The sequence below is a fragment of the Equus przewalskii genome, chromosome X (assembly GCF_037783145.1).
Source record: "Equus przewalskii isolate Varuska chromosome X, EquPr2, whole genome shotgun sequence".
Taxonomy (NCBI): domain Eukaryota; kingdom Metazoa; phylum Chordata; class Mammalia; order Perissodactyla; family Equidae; genus Equus; species Equus przewalskii.
The window spans coordinates 95,441,610-95,462,055 of NC_091863.1; the positions used below are offsets into that span (position 1 = coordinate 95,441,610).

The following is a 20,446-nucleotide window of genomic DNA, read 5'->3' on the forward strand; positions in this document are numbered from 1 at the left end:
CATTGGGGAGAAAAAGGAAAAAAATAAAATCTTTAAAAATAAATAAATAAAGAAAGAAAGAAAATAGTAGTCAATAATGCAATATATTTCAAGTATACACTACTATTGAGATATGAAGAGATGAACCATGATATTTAGGAATACGGTGTTATTTGACCATTTTAAGTTCTACCTTTAGACCTAAAGTTTTTAAGGAGTTTTATCTAATTATGACACTGGGGGAGGGGAGTGTGAATGACCCCATCAAAACCACCGTGAAAAGGAAATAATGTTGCTTTTTTCCCCTATGTGTTTGTCTTAGACGTGTAGTAATTAACCAAAAGACAAGGCTGATTTGTATATTCTCATTTTTCAGAAACTTACTCAAGTTTATAGAACTCTTCATGGAGCTTACACAAAAATTCTGGAGGTTATGCACACAAAAAAAAGACTTTTAGGCACTTTCTTCAGAGTTGCCTTTTATGGCCAAGTAAGTATGCATTCATTCATAAAGTTGTTCTTTTTCAACATTTGCCTTTGAATTATTAGATTACCATAGCAGCAGTTCTTGGTTCGAGGACTCTGTCTAGAAAGAGCGCCCATCACAACAGCGGGAAAGCGGCTTTTCTAAGTGTAGAGTTCACGGTAGTTCCTGTATCTAAATCTCTTAGGTCAGAGTATAACAGAAGATTTGCATTTTTCCCTCAGTTTCATTTTCCGTTATGCTTCTCAAGTATGTATTTAACGTCTAGTACTGAAAGCTTTCAAATAAAAGCCAGGTAAGTATACAGGGACTGAGAAAAATCAAGGGCGGAAATCTTCAGGCCAATATTACGTTCGTATGACCGTGAATTTGAAAATTCTCACTTATTTGAAGTTAAAAGGGTGAATATATGCATATAGCTTTTACTACTATTATTTAAAATGTATTTCAAATACATTTTTGCTAGTTATTTAGGATATTTTCTTCAAATGCTGTGTTTGCTCATACTATTTATAAATTATTATATGTTTAATTTTATAATAGTCTTTTTTTGAAGAAGAGGATGGAAAAGAGTACATCTATAAAGAACCAAAGCTCACCGGCCTCTCGGAGATTTCCCTGAGACTCGTTAAACTTTATGGTGAAAAATTTGGTACAGAGAATGTCAAAATAATTCAGGATTCAGACAAGGTAACATACACCCTGCATTTTGAATTCATTATTTGTTGGTTCCAAGCCTGGTACATTGCTCCTGACTTTTTACTTTTTTAGCTGATGGAGGAGAAGTGTGGAAATAGAGCCTTTCCAGATAGTGAAAGAAAGGACAGGGAGGGGTTTTGGAATCAGAGAGCAAGATTTAAATCTCCATTCTCTGCTGCTTACTAGCTGTGTGACCACGGGAAGGTTACTTAACCTCTCTGTGCCTCATTTTTCTCACTAGTAAAATGGAGCTAATAATAGTGTCTTCCTCGTGGAGTTGTTGTATGGATTGAATGAGTTAATATACGGAAAGTAATTAGAGTTTCTAGTACATAAAAAGCATTCACTTATAATAATAGAAGCCAGCATGCTCAATAAAAGTTAGCTATGACTGTGAGTGCTGTTGTGCCTTGTCATTCTCAGCTTCATCTTGGGGCACACATTTTATTCTAAGGTAGCCTTAGTTCAGTAGTTACATTTGCAATGAAGTAGGTTTAGGAAAGTTGCCTTGACCCCTGTTCTAAAGGTTATCCATCCCCCCAGGCCCTGCCAAGGCAAGATGAGAAAGGTTCCAGCAAGAGAGGCCCCTTCCCTAGGAAATGCATAGTTCCCTGTAGACAGAACTTTGGGAAAGAGCAGCAAGAATGCCTGATGGCCCTTCATGGCCATGGGTGTGCCAAGGATGAGAGCTGATTTTTAAGGGGGCAGGACCTATACAGTTCAGGACCTGTAGGCCACAGCAATATTTACTGAGCAGCTGTGATGTGCATGGTGCTATGCAAAGCCCCTAGCAGCTAGTAGGCAGCGTTGCCATAGTGAAAAGCCCGTGGCAGTGGTAAAGACATGTTATTGTCTACCATGAAAATGATCACTTTGTAGACTTTGTATCTTAGAGATGGTTTTATCTTGAACATATGCCTTAGACATTTAAAAATAGCTTTGCTGGGAACCAGCCCTGAAGACCTAGTGGTTAAAGTTCACCATGTTCCACGTTGGCGGCCCAGGTTCGGTTCCCAGTGTGGACCTACACCACTTGTCTGTCAGCGGCCATACTGTGGCAGCAGCTTGCGTATAAAAAGAGGAAGATTGACAGCAGATGTTAGCTCTACCATTTTAAGTTCTACCTTTAGGTAGAACAAATCTTCACTAGGACAAATCTTCCTCAGCAAAAAATAAAGTGAAAGAGAGAGGAAGATCGGACGCAGATGTTAGCTCAGGGCAAATCTTTCCCAGCAGAAAAAAAAAAGATAGCTTTGCTGGTAGGTTCAAAATTCATGAATATTTGGCAAAACCTCTACTTTCCTTATCAGTTTCTCTATTTTGTGTTGTTTTATTGCATTAAGACAACAGAAGATGTTATCTCTTTGTAGCCAGATAGTCTTAGGCTTGCTGCCACATGACTGATACCGTAAATGGAAAGTTACTGGAAAACCAGGCTTGCCAAAGAACATGCAATTTTCTGCTTTATTCTGCCTCAGAAAACCTGGCCAATGAGTGCTAGTGACAAAGCACCATCAGGTAGCTGGACTCCTGACATTGTTTGAATGCACAATATTTTAGTCATTCGCCATAGGCAACAGACATGATAAACAGCTGCTACTTTGAAAATCCTTCTTTCTTTCTTCGTGTGTGAAAGTAAAACTTAAAAATACTCCTTTACCTTGCCAAAGAACCAAATCTGCCAGGGAACACAGACGATATAAAGAGCAGTTTGGCAAAACTTTCCTATTTTAAATGTATGTGCCTTGGCCAAAAAATTTCACGTTTAAGATTTTATCTTGTAGATATACACACATAAAGATGTATGTAGGGGCCAGCCCGGTGGCCAGTGGTTAAGTTCACATGTTCTGCTTCTCAGCAGCCTGGGGTTCGCCGGTTCAGATCCCAGGTGCGGACATGGCACCGCTTGGCAAAAAGCCATGCTGTGGTAGGCATCCTACGTATAAAGTAGAGGAAGATCGGCACAGATGTTAGCTCAGGGCCAGTCTTCCTCAGCAAAAAGAGGAGGGTTGGCAGCAGTTAGCTCAGGGCTAATCTTCCTCAAAAAAGAAAAACAACGATGTATGTATAAAAGTATTCATTGCTGCAGAGTTCACATGGCAAAATCCTGGAACCAATCTAAATGTCCATATGGCTAAAGAAATGGTGGTATTTACCCATATAATGGGTCTAGTAACCTAGATCTTGAAAAAAATTAGCATAGGTTTATAAGTGTTGATATGAACCTGTCAAGATATATTATTGAGGCGGGGAAGAGGTGAGATGCAGGACATTATGGATAGGTGATCGCATTTGTGTAAAAACTGATATTCACATATATTCACTTGTATATACTTAAGAAATTTCTGGAATGATACATACAAAATCGCTAACCATTGATTGTTCCTGAAGAGAGGGACTAGAGTCTTACACAGGAAGAAAGAAATTGTTTATGTATACCCTTGTGTACTGTTTGAATACTTTACCATATACATATTTTACTTTTATAAGGTTAAAATTAGGCTTGATCTCTTTTTTATTTCCCTTCTGTGTTTTGTCTTAGCCAGATAATTACCTCTGTGGAGAAATCTAGCCTTTGAATGGGGGAGAAAAGAAAGTTAAGGTTTCTGGAGATAGACTTTTAGATTTTTATGTAAGAACGAGTAGAATGGGTTCAGAGAAGTTAAAAGATGCTAAGAAACTTTCTATCCCCTGTTTGTCGTCCTCTGTGTGTGGAGGGAGAAAGGATACTGGGACTGTTTCTTGGGAGGTTTTTGTTTGCTTGATTTTTTTGTTTCCTACACTAAACACAAAAAGGCTTGACTATCATAAATGACAAGGATGTTGACAAAGTCACCAACACCCAAGACACAAGTCAAGTTTAATCGGGAGAACACTGAAAGAAGAGCGTCCTGGGCATCATGTGGAGTTAGTGAAGAGACTACTGGAGGGAGAGCATTAGGCCCACAGATTGAAACTCCAACACGGAGTTTGGGATTTATCTCGAGCAGCTTAGCGTCTTAACATGGAATTTAGACTCTTCATGAAGTAGTCCATAGCTACTAGAATTTTATGTCTCTGGAATAGAACCATTCTGCTTTCCAGTGGTCCCCTTCCTCCATAGAATAGGATTAATGGAGTCAAGAGTATCTACTCTGACAGGTCGAACACAGCTCGTACATGTACAAATTGGTAAGATTTTCTGTAGGGTATTTGAGTAATAGATATCAAAATCCTTAAATCCATGTAAATCTTTTAACTAAGCAACTTCTCTTCTAGGAATTTATCTTAAGGAATAGATCAGGGAAAAAATGCACAGTTTTAAATACAAGGATGTTCATCAGAGCATTATTTGCAATAGCAAAATGTTAGAAAACAACCTAAGAGTCTATTAATGAGGGACTGATTCAGTAAATCATATTTATCCATACAGCCATTAAAAGTCATGTTGATGTTAATAATAACATTTAATTTGGATAATCAATTTATCTGAGTATTCTGATTTTCAACTGTTTTGAATAAAGGGAGATTTACTGGGGGGGAAAAAGTCATGTTAATGACTACAATATAGAATTATAATAACTGTAATATGTTTTTTATTGTGGTAAAATACACATAAAATTTACTATGTTAACCATTTTTATATGTACAGTTCAGTGGTGCTTCCAGCATCATATTGGATAGAAGTGATGAAAGCAGACATCCTTGCCTAATTCCTGATCTTAGAGGAAAAGCTTTCAGCCTTTCACCATTGAGTATGATGTTTGCTGTGGGTTTTTCATAGCATCCCTTGGTCACATTGTGGAAATTTCCTTTTATTCCTAGTTTGTTGAGTGTTTTTATTATGAAAGGGTGTTGAATTTTGTCAAATGCTTTTTATTTTTTTGCACTAATTGAGATGACCATGTGGTTTTTTCCCCTTCATTCTGTTAATGTGGTGTATTACCTTGATTTTCATATATTGAACCATCCTTGCATTCCAGGAATAAATCCCACTTGGTCATGGTGTATAATCCTTTTAATGTGTTGCTGAACTTGATTTGCTAGTATTCTGTTGAGGGGTTTTGCATCCATGTTCATAAGGGATATTGGTCTGTAGTTTTCTTCTACTGGCTTTGTCTGGCTTTAAGTATCAGAATAATTCTGACCTCATAGAATAAGTTAGAGAGTGTGCCCTCCTCTTCAGTTTTTAGGAAAAGTTTGAGAAGGGTTGGTGTTAAGTTCTCTTTTAAATTTCCTTACTAGTTATAGGTCTGTTCAGATTTTTCTGTTTCTTCATGGTTTAGTCTTGGAAGGTTTTATGTTTCTACGAATTTGTCCATTTCATCTAGGTTATCTAATTTGTTGGCATACACTTGCTCATAGTACTCATAATCTTTTTTATTTCTGTAGAATTGGTAGTAATGTCCTCATTTTCATTTCTGATTTTAGTAATTTGAGTGTTCTCTTTTTATTAGTCCATCTAGTTAAAGGTTTGTCAATTTTGTTGATCTTTTCACAGAGTCAACTTTTGGTTTAATTGATTTTTCTCTATTATTTTTCTATTCTGTATTTCATTTATCTCTGATCTAATCTTTATTATTTCCTTCCTTCTGCTAGCCTTGAGTTTGTTCTTCTTTTTCTAGTTCCTTAAGTTGTGAAATTAGATTGTTGATTTGAGATCTTTCCTATTTTTTAATGTTAAGTGCTTATAGCTTTAAATTTCCCCCTTAGCACTGCTTTTGTGGTGTCCCATGAGTTTTGGTATATTGTGATTTCATTTTCATTCATCTCTAAATATTTTCTAATTTCCCTTGTGATTTCTTCTTTGATCCATTGATTTTTTTTAAAGAATGTGTTGTTTAATTCCTACAAATTTGTGAATTTTCCCATTTAACTTCTGTTATTGATTTCTAATTTCATCCTGTTGTGGTCAGAGAAGATACTTTGTATGATATCTTCCTTTTTAAATCTATGAGACTTAATTTGTGGCCTAACATAGAGTCTGTCCTGGAAAATGTCCCATGTGCACTTGAGAAGAATGTGTATTCTGTTGTTGTTGGGTAGAGTGTTCTGTATATTTATGTTATTCAGTCGTTTTCTTACTTACCTTCTGTATGGTTGTTCTATCCAGTACTGACAGTGTCAGTATTGAAGTCACCAACTATTATTATAGAATTGTTTATTTCTTCCTTCAGTTTTGTCAATTTTTGCTTCATGTGTTTTGATGGTCTGTTATTAGCGTGTAGATGTTTATAATTGTTGTATTTTCTTGCCATATTGAGGAAGACTGGCCCTGAGCTAACATCCGTGCCCATCTTCCTCTACTTTATAGGTGGGACACTTACCACATCATGGCGTGCCAAGCAGTGCCATGTCCGTACCCGGGATCTGAACCGGCGAACCCCGGGCCACCAAAGCTGAACATGTGCACTTAACTGCTGCGCCACCAGGCGGCCCCTGGATCATGTTTTTTTATCCATTCTGCCCATCTCTGTCTTTTGATTACAGGGTTTAATCCACTTAAATTTAAATACTGATAAGGAGGGACTTATTTCAGTCATTCTGCTATTTGTTTTCAGTGTGCCTTATAGCTTTTTTGTCTCTCATTTCCTGCATTACTATCTTCTTTTGTGTTTAGTTTTTTTTGTGTGGTGAAATGGTTAAATTTTTTTCTCATTCCCTTTTGTGTATATTCTTTAGCTATATTCTTTGTGGTTATGGGGATTATATTTAATATCCTAAAGTTAGAACACTGATTTGAATTTATACCAGTTTAACAGCAATAATATACCAAAATTCTGCTCCTTTAAAAGCTCCATCTCTACCCCTTGAGTCATTGATGTCACAGAAAATTACGTGTTTATACATTGTCTGTCCAAAAACGTAAGCTAATAGTTTTTTAATGCATTAGTCTCTTAAATTATGTAGAAAACAAAATGTAGAGTTACAAACCAAAGTTACAATAATACTGGCTTTTAGACTAATAATTTTCTAATGTATTAGTCTCTTAAATCTTGTAGAAAATAAGAAGTGGAGTTACACACCATTTGCAATAATACTAGCTTTTATAATTGCCCGTGTACTTACCTTTACTGAGATCTTTATTTCTTCATACAGCTTCAAGTCACTGTCTGGTGTCCTTTCATTTCAACCTGCAGGACTCCCTTTTGCATTTGATGTAGGGCGGGTCTAGTGGTAACAAATTCCCTCAGCTTTTCTTTATCTGGAAATGTCTTAATTTCTCCCTCACTTTTAATGACGGTTTTGACAGGTATAGGATTCTTGGTTCACAGATTATTTTCCTTAGCACTTTGAATATATCAGCCCACTCCCTTTTGGCCTCCGAAGTTTCTGATGAGAAACCTGATAATCTTGTTGAGGATCCCTTGTATGTGATGAGTCGCTTCTCTCTTGCTTCTTTCAAAACTCTGTCTTTGGCTATTGACAGTTTGATTTTAATGTGTCTCAGTGTGGATCTCTTTGAGTTACCCAGTTGGAATTTTTTGAGCTTCCTAGATGTTTATATTCATATCTCTCATCAACTTTGGGAACTTTTCACTCATTATTTCTTCAGATTTTCTCTCTTCCCCTTTCCCTCTCTTTTCTCCTTCAAGGACTCGCACTGTGTATACATTGATCTGCTGGATGATGTTCCACAGTCCCTGAGGCTCTGTCACTCTTCAGTCTTTCTGTTCCTCTGACTGGATAATTTCCGTTGTCCTATCTTCAAGTTTGCTGACTATTACTTCTGCATGCTCAAATCTGCCTTTGAATCCCTCTAGTGAATTTTCCTTTTGGTTATTGTATTTTTCAGCTCCAAAAATGTTTTTCGTCTCTTTTTAGGTTTCCTATCTCTTTACTGCAATTGACATTTTGTTCATACATTGTTTTCTCGACTCTCTCCACATCTCCCTTTAGTTCTTTGAGCATTAAGACAGTTGTCTTAAAGTCTTTTTCTAGTACATGTGCTATCAGGTCTTTTTCAGGGACAGTTTCTGTTGCTTTATTTTTCTGCTTTGAATGGGCCATACTTTCCTGTTTCTTTGTAAGCTTTGTGATTTTTTTGTTGTTGTTGAAAACTGGACATTTGAAGGGCTGGTCCAATGGTATAGTCGTGAAGTGTGTGCACTCTGCTTTGGTGGCTTGGGGTTCGCAGGTTCAGATCCCGGGTACAGACCTACACACCGCTCATCAAGCCACGCTGTGGCAGTGACCCACATACAAAACAGAGGGAGATTGGCAGAGATGTTAGCTCAGGGCCAATCTTTCTCACCAAAATTAAAGCAGAAAACTGGACATTTGAATCTAATAATGTGATCACTCTGGAATTCAGATTCTTCTTTCCCTTCTTCTTGCCCTTCCCTTCTCCTCTTCTTCTTTCCCAGGGTTTGCTGTTTTTTGTTTTTGTTTTGATTTGTCATAGGCTGTCTCTGAGGTGTAATCTTAGGGTCTTCTCAAGTCTCTTCTGAGCCTGTGCCTTCCCCGGTCATGCATGGGGATTTTCTAATTTTCCTCATAAATGCAATTGCTTTTCAGTGTCTGGCTCCCAAGAGGGGAAAAAGAGAAAAATGAAAATGGGAGAGAAAAGGTACCAGTCCTTTAAATCCCCTGGAAGTCACATCAGCTAGAGGGAGAGGGGCTTGCAACAACAATGGCCACAGTCTCTTTGACTGCACCTCTGTGATCAGAATCAGCAATCTGAGCACTGATGTCCAATATTTGGAAGATAGGTTCCTTCTTGCCCATCCTGGCTCCCACAGGCTGTTCCAGGAACATGTGCACAATTGTCTGCCACAGGGATGGAGTATGGGTAGCTGCCATTGTGCCAAGAGCTAAAATTGACCAAAATCAAAATTAACTGCAATTTTCTGTGCAAGCCTTACCCTGGAAGTTACAAGCCTTCAGTAGACTCCACAGTTCCAACATAGTTACATCAGACAGATTCTGCCAATGTAACTATTGTCCAGGTAGGAAGATAGATTTCTGGTGCTCTGCCATCTTCTCAAAATCCTCTCTGTAATTTTTATTGAGGTGGAATTCAAATGTACAACGAACCATTTTAATATATTTTTAAGGAATCAGATTATAAAACAATGTTCGGTTTGGTCTCAGTTTTGTAAATATATGTGCATATAAAAATACTGAGAGTAAATATATGAAAATGTGAATAATGGTCATTGCTGAGTGGTAGGATTACAGTTTTTATTTTCTTCCTACATTTCTGTAATCTCCAAATAGGTTTCTGTAACTTCCTTATAATCAAAAGGAAATTATCTTTAAAAAAAGAACAAAGACCTCTTCCAGGTGTGTATTCAGTTGGGAACGCAATCATAATGGCAGTGTTCCTCAGTTGATCTCATAGGAGTTAATTGCTTACCTGTACCCGCTTTTTCCTTCCATTGGCTAAAAAGAAACTTTCTTACTTTATAGGTAAATGCCAAAGAGCTTGATCCAAAATATGCTCATATCCAAGTCACTTATGTGAAGCCCTACTTTGATGACAAAGAGCTCACAGAGAGAAAGACCGAGTTTGAAAGAAACCATAACATCAGCAGATTCGTTTTTGAGGCTCCTTATACATTATCAGGCAAAAAGCAAGGCTGTATAGAAGAACAGTGCAAACGCCGTACAATCTTGACTAGTAAGTAGGACTTTGCATGATGACTTCTTGTTTGACTGGGACCTCTTTGATACACACAGGTAGCAGCTGGCCAACAGGAAAATGTAACTGAAATTTTAATCGTTCGTTGTTCTGCTGTTCAGTCACTAGCTTACACAAACATGGTATGTTATAAACCACACCTTTCCCATATGTAATTCGTGATTACTCTGAGGTGTCTCATAAAGAGAATTTCTCCCTCAATCCTGAAGTAATAAGGTGCTATATGGTACCCTAAGGTATTTTCTAGACAAAGCATGGGGAGAATTAAGCCCAATAGATTCTTCTTTAATTTGGCTATTTGAACAAATGATTCTTTAAGACAGTAAATCCGTCTTACCGTTTTAATAGCTTCAAACTCGTTTCCATATGTGAAGAAGAGGATCCCTATAAACTACGAGCAGCAGATTAATTTAAAGCCAATTGATGTTGCTACTGATGAGATAAAAGACAGAACTGCAGAGCTGCAGAAGCTTTGTTCTTCTGCTGATGTGGACATGATTCAGCTCCAACTTAAACTGCAGGGCTGCGTTTCAGTGCAGGTATGTTGGTTGCCAAACATATTAAATGTTTCTTAATGTTCCTCTTGCTTTCATAAGGGAACAGAACAAGCATTAATTGTAATTGTGTTAGACTCCTATTGAGTGGAAAAACCTATGCATTCGTTTTTATTAACTCAATTAAGAAATTATGTTCAATTTCTATAAATTTTACGTCATAGGACTTTAACATAAGTCCCTCTGACTGTACCTAATCTCTGTATTTACATATCGGAAATCATTAACTAATTTATTAGAATATTGTTTTTGCAGATTATTTGCTTTAGTTAATCATTTTTTCAAATAAACTTAGAGTAGTAGATATATTTCTCAGATAGGAATTTTTAATGTATTTGGGGATTTAAAAAAAAAGAAATGCAAAAATTACTTTTTGATTACATTCTGACAACTCTCTTGGGTTTTTTCTTTTTCACCTTTTGTAATTTAGGTAAATGCTGGTCCCTTAGCATATGCAAGGGCTTTCTTAAATGACAGTCAAGCTAGCAAGTATCCACCTAAGAAAGTAAATGAGTTGAAAGACATGTTTCGGTAAGTACTTCGTAGTTTTTAAATTAGACCTCTATTCTCTTACTCCATTTTCTTCTTAAAAGATACGAAAATATTCACCAAATAACATCCCTCCAAAAGAGGACATTCTCTGTTCCCTTTTACGATATTTAAGTGACTTCCTAATGGTTCTTTAAGTAGTGAGGAAATGCGTGATCTCTTTTTTGCGCAGAACATTAACAATGTCCTAGTGACCCACGAGATTAAATATGCCAACTTACTTTATTGCTTTGGATGTTGTGACACAAACACAAGCTTACATTCATTACATGATTTCCTCCTTTGCCCGATTGACCTCGTGTTATAGCATTTCAGACCATTTAGGGTAAGAATAAACGTGGAGTGGGAGGGTTTGATAGGCTTGTTTCTATCGTGTGTCCTTACTTCCACTTGGATCCTGCCAGTCTAGGGCATGCAATATCCTGTTTTGAGTGAGCATCCCTGTAAGCTAAGGCCTGTCTGAATGGCTTTGCATTAGGAAAAAAACCTGTTTAGTATAGAAAGAGAGTTTACATTCAGAATAAGAGAGATAGTTGAGTAAAATAGACTAAGGAGAAAGATGATAACTTATCCACTCATTTGCTTCCGACTTATTTCATTTATTTTTCCTGTCTGTTAGCTGTTCTAGATTGCAGAGTAACCAGTAGTCATTCATTCACCAATATTTATTAACTGCTGACTTATATAAAAATATTCTATTAGTTGCTATGACAAGGAGACAAAACAAATGAGCAATGAGGTACCTTGTCCCCTAAGACCTATACTCTAATTATGGTCATTAGACATGAACACATGAAATGATGGAAAAATACTTGTACAAGTCATCGACTCTGTCGTCACTCTTACCAGCCCTAGGCAGATACTTCATGCTTATAGCACCCAGCTCTGTACTGAGTACATAATAAGCCCCAAATAAATTACTTTGGAATGAATGACTCATTATCTACAGATGAAAATTAACATTAGTGGGACGTTAGCTGATATAATATCAAATGAATGACTGAGCAAGTAGGCTTCCTAGAGGGCATATGTTTTGAGCCCAGTTTTGAAGGAGGTAAGAAACCAGAGAGAAAAGACAAAAGAAAGGAAAAGGTATATCAGACTTAGGAAGTGGCATTAGCAAAGGCACAGTGAGGAAATGTAAGATTCTAATCTTCCTTATAGCCAAGCGTGGTTAAAGTAAATATCAAATTGATTGTCAGTGAGACTTTCTAGGAAAAAATAACAAAACCTTTATCTTTGATCTTCATCCACAGGAAATTCATACAAGCTTGCAGCATTGCACTTGAACTAAATGAGCGGCTAATTAAAGAGGATCAAATTGAGTACCATGAAGGGCTAAAGTCGAATTTCAGAGACATGGTAAAAGAATTGTCTGACATTATCCATGAGCAGGCAAGTATTAGGTGATTGAAAATGAAAACATGATCTGGGGTCTCGAAAGTGTTACTTAGCAAAATCTATTAGTTTGAAATGCATTACCTTGAAGTTAGTCTGTATTTTAAAATTTGCTCATATTATCTTTAATGCAAATTGAATTTAAAGCAATCATCTGAAGCAGTTGCTAAAGCAATTATCAGTAATAAGCCATTTTGTTCTTTGTGCCACAATGCCATTAGAAGTGCCTAGCTGAGCAAGTCTGAAGTGATCTACTGTGAACGTGGATAAGAGTCTGAAGAAGGTCCTAAGGAAGTGAAATGATTGGCTCAGTAGCCAAGTGCTTAAATAAATATTCCTATCTTGGCTGTAAGAAACTAGATACTGTTGTTTAGGTGAGATCTGAGTGATTTCCAAAATTCGGGAATTATCTTAATACCCATACAGGCCCAAAACTCTCTATTTTCATAAACCTTCTTAGCATTCTAAGCTATGACTGAGTGTTAATGGCAATCATAGCTAAGTTAGTAAAACGCAACCTGAAAAATATAGAAGCGAAGACCTCTTCACCACTTACAGCCAAATTACGTCATAATTAAGTAGTTACGACTTTTTACGTACCTACTTACCTTGAAAGCAGAGTACTCTGGATTATCCTGGTAAACTTCATTCCTATATTGGGGTCTTGAAATTTCTGCTTACAAGCACTCTATATGTATGGATTGTCACTGAAGTATTTTAACATCTGCAGCATGTTTGTTAAAGTCAGCACATGATAGTCTGGGCCCTCAAGACTGAGCCTACTAAGCTTGTCATAAAGTCTTCCTTTCCTAACTCATGAAAACACCCAATAAGATAAATATTTGTTTCAGAAACTCTTCAAACTCAATTTTTAAGAAATTACGACTCCTTAAAAGAAACAGGGGTAAACTACAACCCTTTAAAGAACACATTCTTAGAACTGGTTCCAAAAAGGAGAACCTTGTCTGTCCTGGTCTCTGTCTTTCAGTGATTGCTTGAAGGCACTCCCATGTGTGAGACTAGAAGCCAAAGGGTCTACTTACAAGTAGGCCAAGTGGGGTTAATAACCAAAGAACTGCAGTGTAATGATGGGGAAAAGAAGAGAAGAGAGATTTCTAGGAAAACGAGAGCTAGTTGACTTTGAATCAAGCTCTCCCTCTCTGAATTTACTTTGTATGCTTTCTCTTAGAAGGGGCTGTGGGAAATTGAGTTACGGTTAGCCCAGGGTTGCCTTGAGTGACCAGGAGTCTAATTTTCTAACCACTGTCATCTTCTCAGTATGGAGAAGCTAGTCAACCAGACTTCCATCATCCCATCTGTTCAATGAGGCTCGTTACTCCAGTCCCCTGCCTGCCCATTCTCCGTATCTGGGAATCTTGTTGGCTTGAGGAGTCTGGAATCAGTGTTCAAGTTCCTCTTTTTGCCATCTTTACTTCTATTCAGCCCACTTAGGAGTGGGTGTGAACTGTTCCAAGGCATCCCTTTCCTGCTCAGCTTTCAGAGGCCCTTTTTGTCTCCTTCCCAAAGCAGCCAGGTGATCAGGACTAGGAAGGTAGGGAACCATTCCACTTCCTTTATTGTCTGTATTTCAAACTCAGTCCAGGAGTACGGTGGGGGTACAGCTTTCTTCACCATCACTCTTCTGAGGTATACTTTTATCAAATAGATTGTGTAATTTGTTCCTAGAAACTGTCTAGTTTATGAGTTTCTATTCTTCATAATCCATAGAAAAGACAGCAAAAATTCCTCCTTCACAAAAGATATAAAATATTTACACATATCATTTTAAGCCAATGTCTACTATATTACAGTTAATTTGCATGCAACTGCATGACCTAGCCTTGAACTCTGAATTATTCAAATTGAAAGCAAATTATTCAGTTTACTACTATTACTGTGATCAAGATATTTACAACAGTCATTTTCTAAAGTTCTTGTTTCCCTGAAGCATGGATTTGACAAATCTGCTGTCATATTTCCCACCTGTCTCTCTCATTTGGTTCCCATAAACCATGGCTATTTTATTTAGTTGTAGAGACCAATATTTTACACCCTTTATGTATATTGATAGCTAACCAAAAAAACTCGTAGTTTCTGTTGGTTTATATTTATGCAAGCTCTCCTGTCATAATGCATCATATTCGGGCATGCCTTACTTTGAGCAAATGTTGACTTTATAGTGAATTTTTGTATCACTATTTCCTATTAGATTCTCATATGAAAGAAAGCTTTTTTTTTTTTAGTCGTACACTGAGACACATTATTTCCCAAAGGAAAATACAATAATACAAAATAAGAAAGCGTAGCTGTGTGCTGAAATATGAGTTATTCTGTTAAGCTCCATAAATAATTACTTGACAAAAAGATATGCCCTGGATTTTCCTCCTCGGCCCTTTTCAGTGCAGTCTGTTACAGTTTACCAAAATATACAGTCCTTTTTTAAAACTTCTTCAAGCATTTGACTTTTTTCTTTTAAGGAAGATTAGCCCTGAGCTAACTACTGCCAATCCTCCTCTTTTTGCTGAGGAAGACCAGCCCTGAGCTCACATCCATGCCCATCTTCCTCTACTTTATACGTGGGACGCCTACCACAGCATGGCTTTTGCCAAGCAGTGCCACGTCCGCACCTGGATCTGAACCGGCAAACCCCAGGCCACTGAGAAGCAGAACATGTGCACTTAACTGCTGCGTCACTGGGCCGGCCCCACATTTGACTTTTTTAAAGGGACTTATCTTAAAACTATCAATTGCAGATTTCTTAATTAGATAGAGTTGGTAGTGGCCATTGTAGTATCTGTCTGGTCTGTTTTGTTTTCTTCACAATGAGTACCCTATTTACTTGGCACATCTGACAGGTGTGGATAATTAATCCTCTCTTAAACCTCTGTGCTTTCAGGTTAGTGTCATGAGTTACAGTTTTGGGAAGAGGAAATTTCTCTGTTATGGACTTTATATAAGACGTGGTTTGTAGCAACACAAATGATATGACTCATTACTACCACCATAGACCAACTTGCAGGCTTAAAACTGAAGTTTCAGAGCTAACTTGAGAACCAAGTATTGAAAGGTTAACCCCTCAGTTGGGACCATATAGTAAAGAGGTTGGATGTGATGTGTACGCTGTTCTTTTCTTCAGTCTAATCCGAGCATAAGATAGCTGTTGCTTTTGATCACACAAAATGGAAAATTTAAAAATATCTATACTAATTTGAATATGTACGTTTATATACTTATGGGATATAAAATTTATATTTTATATTTATGAAGTTCTTCATTTCCAAGAAAAATCTTCTGTATCAGTTAGCTTATGTAATTACAGTGTATCTTTAGAAATGTGCACTTATGACTTTTGTCTTCATTTAATATCATTTCCCAAGTCTCCAGGGAAGGAATATGGGTATCTACATGTTTGGAAAGCCCCACAGGTGATTTTGAAAACCGCTGTTTAGAGCTCTTGTTATGACCATCTGTTAAAAAATATATTTTAAAGATTGCGTTACCTCGCACTTCCTATTGAATTTTGCATTTTACAATCTTTTATTTTTCTTAATGAGTAACCAGATCTTTTCTGCTTTTTTGATATGCTGCCTTTGTAATACAGCTTTGAAGACTGAAGTCGGTAATGTTATTCTTTGCTCTTTCTGCTTTATGTCATTTTAAATAACTAAGTGTCAGTGATAAATTGGAATATGCCTGTAATTTCATAGACACATACTTATCTGGCAGTGGCTATTTTCTTCATGATGAACATGCAGATTTTTTTTATTTTAGATATTACAGGAAGACACAATGCATTCTCCCTGGCTGAGCAACACATTCCATGTATTTTGTGCAATTAGTGGCACATCAAGTGACAGAGGTTATGGTTCCCCAAGATACGCTGCTGAAATATGAGGACGTGCGGATGGAAAGTGACACCGAGACTGACCTTTCTCAGGAATATTCGGAGCTGTGCAAATGTTAAATTTAAAGATTTGATATACATGGAGTGTTTCCTCCTGACACCAAAATTTTCATGCTTTCAAACAGGGTGCTTACATATTTGTAAATATTTAAGCAACTTGAAAGTGCCTGGAAAATTGCACCACTGTGCTTGGTTTGTACTTTTTTAGGTAAATCTATATACTGAGAAGTAGAGCTCAAAAACATGAATTCAATTTGCTTAATAATTGCTTAAAATAATAATGATACTATGTAAAATTGTATAATGGAACACAATAAAAGGTAAAACTTATTTGTAATTAGAAGTGAAGGAAATAATACTTTGAACTTAGCATTTTTCTTGACAGGAAGCTCAATTCATTATACTAATCCTTGGAGGAAAAAAATGGATAAAATTTCGAGAAAACATAGATATTTCAAATTGGGGAGATAATTTGAAATCTTGCCTACTAGCAGTCAAGGCTGGGCTAAAGGAAACAAAAACATTATTTAAAAAGGAAAATCTCACCAGGAAAGAATATACATAGAAATCCCAAGCTTACTGTTCCTTCGAGTGTCGATCTGATGATGCTAGGGAATCTGGTTCATCTCCAACGTACAAGACAAGGGACTCATATGTGGCATTGGTTTCCCTAGCAAGCAGCGTTTGTTGTCTGAGGCTATCCATAAAGCCAAACAAAACATTTCTGAGAATTTGCAGGCAGTGCATCCTGTGCACTTGCCAAGCTTCAGCAGAGTCTGAGGTCGCTAGGCATTTTGTAATGATTATTTTCTTTAGTTTACAAGGTTAACAAGCATTTTGCTAGAACTCGATGGCTGCAGCATTTCTCGGAGCAGTGTACATAACCCCTGCAGATTTAGCACCTACTGCCTAGGGATTACATTTCTAACTATGAAGAAACCTCAGACTACCTAAATAATTCAAGAGAAACAAAGATGTGAAGAACTTTTTTTGCCTGAATTACCCATATAATTTTGGTTGCCTTTCATGTAAACTTTAAGTTCTAGACTTATTTTTCTTATGTAGTTTAGCTTATTTTACAGAGAAAAAAGACACTGAAATATCAATGGATTGCACGGAGCCTTGGCTTTTTAAATACTTTCTGATCAAGTAAATCTTAGAGATTGAACTCCTGGCTTGGCCACTTTTCTCAACATGTCATTTTTAAGCTTTCAGGGGAGCATGGAATTATTTATTGAAGGTTAATTTTGCATTTTAATAGAGGATTCAAAAGTGTTTCAGAGGCAGTTTGTAATTCCTTAATATCTTGGGGTAACCTGTAGAGTTAGTTTCCCCTTTAAAGTGATTATATTTGGTATCTATGTGTATGGAACCATCACCTAGAGTGTGTGCTGCCATCTGAAAATGAGGCATCTTGGGGAATCTCCAGTGCTCCTTTTTCAATAACTAGTCCCTATCATATCCCCCAGCACAGTGTGATGTACTGTGGATAATTTTTTAAAGTGTAATAAATGGTCCCTGTCCTCAAGGAGCTTGCAATCTAGTTGAGGAAACAAGATATACACAAAATTAAATAAGAAGCATTAACAGTAATAAGAGAAGAAAAGTTGTATGTGAGCATTGCCAAATGAATGACACTCTCTAACTCTTAGTGCATTCAAAGAATGAGAGGTCACTGTGAATTGTAATGTTCAGAGATGGTTTCATAGACAAAGTTAAGCCTTGGACAGGCTTTCAGAGATGAGAGAGTATTCTAGACAGGAGGAACATCGTGAGAAAAGGTGCAAAAAAAATTAGCAGAAGTTCAGGGGATGATGAGGAGACCAGTTTTGTTCAAGAGAATGGTAGATAATCTAGAAAGAAAATTTGGACCTAGAGTTTGGAAGGCCTTGAATGCCAGGATAACAGTGTTTGGACTTTACTCAGTAAACATGGGGGAGTCAGTCAAGGTTTTTAAACACAGAGATCACTTGATTATCATTTTTAGAGATTTAATCCTTCATGTTGCTGCCAGATGTATTTGAGGCAGAGAGAGATGGAAATATGGAAACCAATCAGACAGCTATTGCAATAATCTAGTTACGAGTCCACAAACCCCTGGATGATAACAAGAATGGAGAAGAAATGACAAGTACAAAAGACATTATGTGGAAAGACCGGGCATGACTTATTGATGGCTAAGGAGAAAAAAGGAAAAGTTAAAGATAATTTTGTGTGCTGTGGCCAGTGAGTTCCCCAGGTCGTGGCACAATTTCACTAGATTTATTTTGCCAACTTTCAGACTAAGGGCAGCAAGCTATAGAGAATAAGGTGGGCTAGACTAGAGAAAGCCAGGAAAATGTGTTTTGAAACACTGCATATGTTAGGTATTACTGTTGATACAGTGATTTCGTGAAGTGACTTGGCTTCTACAAATTAATTCACATCAAAGAATTCTTTTCTGCTACACTGATCGTTTTGCAGTTAAGCTTGAGTCCGATTTCCCCTGGAAGCTGTTTGTCTTTGAATATATTGTAAAATGTGAATAAGTCACCATTGGTAGTGTTAGCTTATCACTGTAGTGATAACCCGTAGAGAAAATAAGTAATTCCATGCAACTTTTCTTAGTAACCAGTTGTCAGCCTTGGCACATGTCTATAGGTAGGATTATCGTTGCCATATTTATATGATTTGACTGCCTATATAAATATACTAAACACCTTTTTAAAAATGAAATAAAAAGGGGCAGTGGTAGCAACAGCCTTGGAACCTTGACCGACATATCATAGAACTAGAGATGACTCATTGGTTAATTATCAAACTAAATAGGTCAGCATAATAACAACCCAAGCTTTTTATTATAAATACTAGTTTTATCTGAGATGAAGAACCTGAGCAATGTATTAGAATAATAGGAATTTCCAAACTCTTCAAAATATTAATAATCAGATATATATTTCCTGTTTCTGATCCACAAAACAGTGGGCTGCCTTGAGTCTCAGGCTTGTTCTAACAGTCCACTACTTCAGCTGTCAAAACAGAAAGGGGAAGGAATAGAATAAAAGTTGGTTGGGGCTGGCCCGTGGGTTTGTGTAACAAGACTGCTCCCCTATCCTGGGAGTTGGCCAGTAAGACTGCTTTGTTTATCTGCTTCCAGTTACAATAAATGCTTTTTTCTAGTCCCTAACCACGTAATGGTCACTCTTTAAAAAAAGCGTGTGTATGTTTATCCAACTCCTGATTGAGTTGTGACTAAATTCTTCAAAGATTTTGCCTCTGTGTATGGCATTTTAAAACTTACTCCAACATGGTTTTTTCTCTACTGTATTTCCTCTTTATTGAGATATAGTTCACATACCATATAATTCACCCATTTAAAATGCACAATTCACTGATTTTTAGTGGATTCACAGAGTTGTGCAGCCATCGCCACAATTAATTTTAGAATATTTTTATCACCCCAAAAGAAACCCCATACACATTAGCAGTCACTCCCCATTTCCCACCAATCACTCCCCAGCCTCTGACAACTGCTGATCTATTTTCTGTATCCATGGGTTTACCTGTTCTGAACATTTCATATAAATGGTATCATACAATACGCGGCCTTTTGTGACTGGCTTCTTTGAGCATGTTTTTAAGGTTCATTCATGTTGTAACATGTATCAGTACTTCTTTCCTTTTTATGGCCGAATGATATTCCTTTGTATGGATATACTACATTTTATCCACTCATTAGTTGATGGACATTTCCGTTATTTCCACTTTTTGGCTATTATTAATACTATGAACACTCATGTGCAAGTTTTTGTGTAGGCATGTTTTCCGTTTTCTTGGGCATATATCTAGGAGTAGAATTACTGGGTCATATGGTATCTCTGTATTTACCCTTTTGAAGAACTGCCAGACTGTTTTCCACAGGAGCTGTACCCCTTTCCATTTCCAGAAGCAGGACGTAAGGATTCCAATTCTTTGATATTCTTGACAATACTTGTTATTATCTGCCTCTTTGATTATCACCTTCCTAGTGGGTGTGAAATGGTATCTCACTGTGGTTTTCATTTGCATCTTCCTGATGGCTAATGATGTTGAGCATTCTTTCATGTGCTTACTGGCCATTTGTATATCTTCTTTGGAGATATGTCTATTCAGATTCTTTACCCATTTTTTTTAATTAGGTTGTCCTTTTATTGTTGAGTTGGAAGAGTTCTTTATATGTTTTAGATGCAAGTCCCTTATCAGATATATGATTTCCATAGATCTCTCCTATTCTTGGG

At 37.0% G+C, this 20,446-nt stretch overlaps 1 protein-coding gene across 5 annotated transcripts in view; it reads left to right on the forward strand.

The window, feature by feature from the left end:
* The window catches only part of DOCK11 (dedicator of cytokinesis 11), a 180,606-nt gene extending 164,079 nt beyond the window's left edge, over positions 1–16,527 (forward strand). For 4 of the 5 annotated variants that reach the window (XM_070604660.1, XM_070604663.1, XM_070604665.1 and 1 more), the window contains 7 exons: positions 356–469; positions 1,007–1,153; positions 9,554–9,764; positions 10,134–10,324; positions 10,770–10,870; positions 12,145–12,283; positions 16,058–16,527. In XM_070604660.1, the coding sequence (XP_070460761.1) occupies positions 356–469; positions 1,007–1,153; positions 9,554–9,764; positions 10,134–10,324; positions 10,770–10,870; positions 12,145–12,283; positions 16,058–16,180 (1,026 nt within the window). In that variant the 3' untranslated portion in view covers positions 16,181–16,527. Of the gene's footprint in view, positions 1–355; positions 470–1,006; positions 1,154–9,553; positions 9,765–10,133; positions 10,325–10,769; positions 10,871–12,144; positions 12,284–15,887; positions 15,906–16,057 lie in introns of all 5 variants that reach the window. The other variant, XM_070604664.1, reaches the window with a different exon arrangement.
* Positions 16,528–20,446: the final 3,919 nt, after the last annotated feature.